This window comes from Babylonia areolata, chromosome 25 (genome assembly GCF_041734735.1).
Source record: "Babylonia areolata isolate BAREFJ2019XMU chromosome 25, ASM4173473v1, whole genome shotgun sequence".
Classification (NCBI taxonomy): domain Eukaryota; kingdom Metazoa; phylum Mollusca; class Gastropoda; order Neogastropoda; family Buccinidae; genus Babylonia; species Babylonia areolata.
Genome location: NC_134900.1, coordinates 24,436,529 through 24,444,916, shown reverse-complemented (window position 1 = coordinate 24,444,916; position 8,388 = coordinate 24,436,529). Strand labels below are relative to the sequence as shown.

At 46.0% G+C, this 8,388-nt stretch overlaps 1 protein-coding gene across 1 annotated transcript; it reads left to right on the top strand.

The window, feature by feature from the left end:
* Positions 1 to 2,278: 2,278 nt before the first annotated feature.
* LOC143299569 (carbohydrate sulfotransferase 15-like) lies at positions 2,279 to 7,645 on the top strand. The gene is made up of 7 exons (XM_076612852.1): positions 2,279 to 2,308; positions 2,813 to 3,011; positions 3,772 to 3,870; positions 4,698 to 4,854; positions 5,941 to 6,022; positions 6,921 to 7,068; positions 7,467 to 7,645. Exons 1-7 carry the CDS (start codon positions 2,279 to 2,281, stop codon positions 7,643 to 7,645), a joined length of 894 nt encoding a protein of 297 aa, XP_076468967.1.
* The last annotated feature ends 743 nt before the right edge of the window (positions 7,646 to 8,388 follow it).

Genomic DNA, 8,388 nt, shown 5'->3' with positions numbered 1-8,388 from the left:
CTAGGAAAATCGGAAATCCTCAGAAAAGTCAAAGAATATCAAAAAGAACAGGTACAAGGCCATCACACCATCGATCGCCTCAAAGAAATAAAAGCAGAGAGAGGGAGCGGCCGTAAGTCTAACATGAAAGGTAGAGCACGATGCTTTGCAAACCAAACAAATATCGGCATCATTTCCAAACCAACATTGCGCAAATTTCTTCAAAACGGAACAGTCTCTGTGGGCTTTTCCGAATACAACATACTGAGCAACACACTAGACGCCACGTTCTTGGCATCAGAGATCTTTTCCCATCCCTCTTGTGGCCAATCAGTGGCAGCCTCTGTGCGTGTGTGTATGTGTGTGTTTGTGTGCATGTGTGGGTCTGTGTGTTTGAGTGCGTTTGTGCATGCGCGAGGGTGTAAGTGTACACAAGTGTCAGGAGTTCTGTGCACGTGCGTATGTGTGTGTGTGTGAGGGGGGGGGGGGGGGGGGGGGAGGGGGGGTAGAGGATGAGGTATGTGAGTGTATGCATGCCTCTACACTGTGGGAGCAACGGGATATTGGAACGTGCGGGTGTGTATAATATATATATCTTTGTATATATGTGTGTGGGGTTGGGGGGGGGGGGGGATATGGGCGTATGTGTGTGTGCTTGTACAAGTAAGTGTTCATCTGTGTGTGTGTGTGTGTGTGTGTGTGTGTGTGTGTGTGTGTGTGTGTGTGTGTGTGTGTGTGTGTGTGTGTGTGTGCCGTGGAAGCTGCGATACGTAGCCTAGAAATGAGTGTGTGGAGGAGGGGGTAGAGGAGGTGCAGGGTAATGTGTGTGTGTGGGGGGGGGGGGTGTATGTGTGTGTGTTGGGGCTCATGTACGTTTATGTGTATTTGTGCTTTCATATCTGTGAAACTGCATGTTTGGTGGATATCTCTTCACGCGTCTCTTTTTAATTGCATCGACCATTTCTTCTTTCTGCATCGCCTCCAGCTACTGTTTCATTGCCTCGCGCGTGACGACAATCTCGGTCGCCCTATCCATAATCAGCTGACAAAAAACTAAAGTTTATAAAAACCTTTTGGGTGGTAGTTGAATCCTCAGACAGCAATATATATGTGTATGCATTTGTGTGTGTGTGTGTGTGTGTGTGTGTGTGTGTGTCTGTTTGTCTGTCTGTGTGTTTGTGTGCGTGTGTGTGTGTGTATGTGGGTGTGTGTGTGTGAGTGAGTATGTATTGCACTGAATGGTGATCAGCAAGTGTTTAGTGTGCATGGCCCATCAAAACAGAAAGTAGTGAGATGTCATCACCCTTTCCTCACATATGCTTTCCTATTCACACTGTCCTCTTCTCTTCACTTGACAACGGGCCTATGGTCAGAAACGTCGTGTAAAAACAAAGAGGATTCAACTATCACCCAAAAGGTTTTTTTATAAACTTTAGTTTTTTGTCTTTGAAGAATCCTGCAGTCATTTTTGTCTTCTTCCATAATCAGCTGGTCGACTACTTGTAGCAGCTTTTCTCCACACACGATGCTGTCCCGCACCATTTCCTCAGGATCTTTGTAAGCACAGTCTTTGGCGAGGGTGCGTGTATCTGTGACGAAGGTCTCAAATGGTTCTCCCTCTTGCTGCTTTCTGTTCAGGAACAACGCGTTCTTCTTTCGGGTGGTGTGCTTTTCAAAGCTCTTACACAGCACCTCTAGCTTCTGGCTGTCTTCAGATGACAAGTTACACGTGTTGTAGATTTCTCTGCCTTTCTCACCCGACTAGATGAGGAAATATGCGCACTTTTTCGCTTCTCTAGTCTTGTGTAGAAGCCCGGCGAACATGGGATCCGCATGCTGCTTAAATTTTCGCCATTCTTCTTGCAGATTCTTGGAGTCCCACTTCAGGTTAAGTCTGTAGTGAAGAAGCCATGTTTCACTTGGCGTTGTGGTTCATTTCTTCTCTGACACCATGTAGAAGAGCGTAGCTTTTGGTTGGACACAATCATAGACAGGGCAGACTTGCCGTGTTGTTGAGACATTCTTTCTTCTATGTCTACATTCATCAAGCTCCAAATTTCAAGTGTGTGTTCACAGGTAAAAGGGCCGACATCAGTGTACAGAGTGAGTGATCCCTCATAGCATGAATACGCTTACTGTCGAGCAGAGTTCACAAACAAATGGTGATCAGGTCACAATTCATTCCACTGTCAACGTGGATTTTTCTTTTGGCAAGGGACAGCTTTTTTGTTGCCATGGATTATTTTGCGTGTGCTAAGCGCATGTTGCACACAAGACCTGGGTTTATCATTTCGTCCGAATGACTAGCACCCAGACCACCACTCACATTGTAGTGGAGAGGGGGCGGAGGGAGGGAACTCGTGAACCGAGGGACCCGTCCGTAAATGCTTCATAGTATGGTGCATGACCACCAGGCCATGACTCCATGACGTGTGGCCCGGCAGTCACAGACCTCTAACGACCTCACTGACACCTGATGACCTCATTGACGTCTAATGACCTCACTGACGTTTAATGACCTCACTGACCCATATGACCTTACTGACCCCTAATGACCTCTACTGACCTAAATAACCCCCTAATGGTCTATACTGTCCTAAATGACCCCTAATTACCTCACTGACCCCGACTGACCTTACCGTCCTCTAATGACCACACTGACCCCTAATTACTTTACTGATTACTAATGACCTAACTGACGCCTGATGACTGACCTCCGATGACCTTACTGACCTCTTATAACCCCATCGACCCCTGATGACCTCACTGACCTTACAGAATAATGACCTTACTGACTAATGACCTCACTGACTGGTAATGACACCCGTGGCAGGAGCCGCCCCCCAGGTACCTCCCGAACAGCAAGAACCCCTGCTGGCGGCACGAGGACCGCGTGCTGTGCGTGCCCTACTTCTTCCTGATCGGGGTCAGCAAGAGCGGGACCACTGACCTCTTCTCGCGCCTGACCTCTCACCCGGAAGTGATTCGCAGCCTGAAAGAGACTCACTTCTTTGACCGCCGTCGCTATGACCGTAAGTGCGAGTGTCTTTGTGTTTCAGCCACATCACCTCTCCAAATTTTTCCTTGTGTGTGTGTGTGTGTGTGTGTTTGAGTTTGAGTTTGTTTGCATGGACATAACATGCACAAACATACATTATACAACTATCCATTACTATCATTAAACATATGTTAATACGCTGGATAATTAGTGAGAAATACCTGATAATGGGTTGATGCATCACAGACCAACATCCTATTCTTGCACAGCCACACAAAAGGCAGCACGTCGTTCTGTGATGGACCGAGTACAAATTCAGTTATAAACTTTGAGGGTGTTGGGTGACTTGATGAGGACGCCGGAGCCGAGAATATTGGGGTGGGGGGTCTTAACCCATAATTCTGAAAATGATCTATTGATTTTGTGGTGAACCTGTCAAATGACCCACAGTGTCCTGAACCAAACCTGAAGTCTGCACTTACTAAAAGACCTCTCCGGCAATATACTTCAGATACTACAAATAGAAATAATGGATAAAAAATGAATGAATAAAACATGATTGGTGTTTATATATGGAAGATTACCACCTTGACTGCTGCATCCTTGGTGAAATTTCAGTGTGGCATGAACTGGAAATGTCAGTGGTATACTTTGTGTAGTCTACAGTGGTCCAGCGGTGGCAGAATTACATCCCAATGTAAAAACATGCTGTCAGTTTTGGATGTGACAGACCACACAGGTGCAGATGTTGTGCAGACGTGTGCTGTGATGTGCGTGGTGTCTGACTGTTGCAGGGAACATGTTGTTTCCTAAGTACGTCAACTGGTTTCGCGGGACTGCACGCAGAGTACAAGAAGACATCAGAAAGCAGGGGCATAGCCGTGTCATTTGTGGTACTGTGAGAGAGAGAGAGAGAGAGAGACAGAGAGAGAGAGAGACAGAGAGAGAGACAGAGAGAGTCTGCGGGGGAGAAGGGAAAGAGAGTAAGGGAGGGGGGTGGAAGAGCGAGGGAGAGAGAGGGGACAGAAGGGGAAGAGGTGGAAAAGGGAGAGAGAGACGGACAGGCAGACTGACTGACAGACTGACCAAAAGACAGAGAGAAAAACAAAGACAGAGACACCTGTCTTTCTTCACGTGTAGGGCTCGCTTACTGTTGATGTTAATATCTGGTTTTGTTTCCTCCGCTGGTAAAAATGAGTCATGTGTTTGACATTAATTGTTTCTGCGTATGTTTGTTTTGTTTTTTTCCCATACTCTGTGTGTGTGTGTGTGTGTGTGTGTGTGTGTGTGTGTGTGTGTGTGTGTGGTGGTTTTAGAGGCAATGTAATGTCTTAACAGTATGAATAAACTTCAGTTTCGTTTGACGTGACCGTGCAAGTATGTATGACATTATGTTGTGGCTGCAGTATGGATTGTATGTCCATGTACCCCCTTCTTGAGGGGCAATGGCCTAAAGATGAATACACAGGATTGACTTTGGCCTTGCCTCTTGGAAGACAGTCACAGCTATTTCTATTGGCCTTGGCATTGTCTCTGGGGATGGCAGTTGCTGCCGTTTGTATTGGCCTTGACACTGTCTCAGGAGATGGCAGTCTCAGCTATTTCTATTGGCCTTGACACTGTCTCAGGAGATGACAGTCTCAGCTATTTCTATTGGCCTTGACATTGTCTCAGGAGATGACAGTCCCAGCTATTTCTATTGTCTTTGACATTGTCTCAGGAGATGGCAGTCCCAGCTATTTCTACGACAACTACTTCTGGAAGCTGTACTCGGGCAACGAGAACTGTACAGAGCCCCGGGTGATTTTGGCCCATCACCTCTTCCATCTCAACCCCCGTCTCAAGATCGTCATGATCATCCGGCATCCCGTTGACAGGTACGTTTCATGCTCATCCACTATCCCTATAACAGGTAGGTGTCATGATCATCTGCCACCTCGTTCAGAGGTAGGTGTCATGATCATCCGCCACCCCGTTAACAGGTAGGTGTCATGATCATCCACCACCCTGTGAATAGATAGGTGTCATGATCATCCACCACCCTGTGAATAGATAGGTGTCATGATCATCCGCCACCCTGTGAATAGATAGGTGTCATGATCATCCACCACCCTGTGAATAGATAGGTGTCATGATCATCCACCACCCTGTGAATAGATAGGTGTCATGATCATCCGCCACCCTGTGAATAGATAGGTGTCATGATCATCCACCACCCTGTGAATAGATAGGTGTCATGATCATCCACCACCCTGTGAACAGATAGGTGTCATGATCATCCACCACCCTGTGAACAGATAGGTGTCATGATCATCCACCACCCTGTGAACAGACAGGTGTCATGATCATCCATCACCCTGTGAACAGATAGGTGTCATGATCATCCACCACCCTGTGAATAGATAGGTGTCATGATCATCCGCCACCCTGTGAATAGATAGGTGTCATGATCATCCACCACCCTGTGAATAGATAGGTGTCATGATCATCCGCCACCCTGTGAATAGATAGGTGTCATGATCATCCACCACCCTGTGAACAGATAGGTGTCATGATCATCCACCACCCTGTGAACAGATAGGTGTCATGATCATCCACCACCCTGTGAACAGATAGGTGTCATGATCATCCACCACCCTGTGAACAGACAGGTGTCATGATCATCCATCACCCTGTGAACAGATAGGTGTCATGATCATCCACCACCCTGTGAACAGATAGGTGTCATGATCATCCGCCATCCCGTCAACAGACAGGTGAAAGTCATCCCTAGAGAACATGATCGTGATATACAAGCAGTAACTTTTTTTCTCTGTGAACTGTATGTCGTTCTCTTTAAAACACCTTCCTGTAGTTATACTACACATCAGACCTTCCTGTGGCTTTACCACACATCACACCTTCCTGTAGTTGTACTTCACATCACACCATCCTGTAGTATACTACACAACTCACCTTTGCAGGCTCTACTCGAGGTACTTGTTTGACTTTGGGAAACTGGAGAGAAACTTCCCACCCTCTCCCGAGGAGTTCCACGACTTTGTGGTACATTGTCTTCATCACTACAAACTCTGCTTCCAGCGTTGGTCGATACGGCACTGTCTCTACAATAGGACTTTGTGGGAGTCTCTGCCTAATGTATGTGACTGTTCTCTGTATGTCTGTCTCTGTGTGTCTCTTTCTCTGTTTCTTTGTGTGTGTCTGTCAATCTGTCTTTTTGTCTGTCTGTCTCTGTATGTCTATCTAATACCTGTGTGTCTCTGTCTCTTTGTATATCTCACTTTCTCTTCCCCTCTGTCTGTCTGTCTCTGTGTGTGTCTCGGTCTCTTTCTCTTTTTTTCCCTTTTTTTTTGCGTGTCTATCTATCTCAGTCTCTACGTCTCTGCATGTCTGTTTGATGTCTCTATGTCTCTGTCTCTCTGTATGTCTCTCTCTGTCTCTGTTTCTCTCAGTTTCTTTGTGTGTGTCTTTCTTTCTCTGTCTCTATGTCTTTGCGTCAGTATGTCTGTCTGTTTCTGTCTGATGTCTATGTGTCTGTCTCTGTACGTCTCTCTCTTTGTGTCTGTCTCTCTCTGGGTCTCCTTTTCAAATCTCCAGGCATGAGGAGCAAAGATAAATCATTACCCCTACGATTGACAGCATCAAACTGTGACTGGTGTCTCTGCATCACTTGCCATTACGGACAACAGGTCACTGCCGATGCCGAGTTATCTGAGGAGCCCATAGGGAAGTAAACTGCAGTTATTAGATGTACAATTAGATCTCTCCATTGGAGAAAAGAGTAATGGCTCCATATTGCACTCTGAGAAGGGTTTCGAATTTAGATTTCCCTTTGGAAATAACGGTAAGGGTGTTGAGTTGTTACCTGCACCTGGTTCATCCACTACGTATGTTCTTTGAACACACACACTCACAAATGTGCTCCACTGTGTGTGTGACCCAGTTACGGGTCCAGGAGAACGTGTATCCCGTGCTGATGGAGGATTGGCTGAGGGTGGTACCACGTGACCAGTTCCTCTTCATCCGCTATGAGGACTACAGGCAGGACATGGGAAGAGAACTCCGCAAGATCTTCCGCTTCCTTCGGCTGGGTGAGGTCCCTGTTCTGTGACGTGTGTGCATGATATCATCCAATGATTCACTAACTGTGACGTGTGTGTATGGTGTAAGGCAATGGTTCATGAACTGTGACGTGTGTGCATGATGTCAGTCAATGATTCTAGAACTGTGGCGTGTGTGTGTGGTCTCTGGTGGTGGTTCACGATCTGTGACGTGTGTGCATGATGTCAGTCAATGATTCTGGAACTGTGACGTGTGTGTGGTGTCAGCCAGTGGTTCATGAGCTGTGACATGTTTGTGTGAATGGCAGCTAATAGTTTATTAACTGAACCATTTATACAAGTGACTGTTAATGACTCATCAACTGAACCTTCGGCATTAACAAATAAATGGTTGTTGAAATTACATTGTACTATGAACACTTTTCCAGATCCCCTCTCAGACAAGCAGTTGCGGAAGACCACATTTTTGAAAATCAAGAATCCGGGCAAGTGGAAGAGATCGCCAATGCTGCCAGAGACGAGGCAAATCCTACAGGAGTTTTACCAGCCCTTTATTCGACGTTTTGCTGCAATACTCAACGACAGGAGATTTCTGTGGGAAGATTAATAATCGTGGCATGGGAATGGCACCGCACGTCCAGTGGAATGGAATGTTTGAGCCCTACTGCCCTCAATAAATACATAATCTGCTTTGATCGGAGCACCAGATCACCAAACATATGCCCGCCCCCCCCCCCCCCCCCCCCCCCCCCCAACTCCCCCCACCCCCCTCCACACACACACACACACACACACACACAATCACTCTCTCTCTCTAAAATGTACATCTGTACATAAATGCATCTGTTTTGATTCTTATTTTTCATATTGTGCAATGTTTGTGTTACAACCCCCTTCAAATAGAGATTGTGGCACGTCATTTATTAATCGTTCATTTATTCGTATAAAATCTACATCATTGAGAGCTGTGTCCTCTGTGCAAGGTGTCCAATGAGGATGAACTTCGTTTTGTTTTGAAGTGTCCTCTGTTGGCTGATGTTATTTATTTCAATGAACTATTATATACGTCTATGTTTGTTTAGAATTTGTTGACTGACGGCATCATCTGATGGTGGAGTTGTAAGTCATCACGCGTTGTATCTACAGAGAGCTGTTAAGTAAAGAGAAACAGCATTGTCCTGATTTACAAGGTTTAGTTGTGAAAACCGTAACTTTCTTTAGCTGCCTACATTTACAATAACATATGCAAATTTTCTAATCACCCCTCGTTCATATCGGGCTACAGTCTTAAATGAGTAAATCATCTGAGTCCGTGTCCGTGTCATTGATATCCATAAGCCCGTTTTTTTA

Coding starts and splice junctions, on each gene's coding strand:
- LOC143299569 (XM_076612852.1), top strand. CDS start 2,279: ATGACTAGCACCCAGACCACCACTCACATT. Junction 3,012..3,771: donor TGACCGCCGTCGCTATGACC/GTAAGTGCGAGT, acceptor TGACTGTTGCAG/GGAACATGTTGTTTCCTAAG. Junction 6,023..6,920: donor AGGAGTTCCACGACTTTGTG/GTACATTGTCTT, acceptor TGTGTGACCCAG/TTACGGGTCCAGGAGAACGT.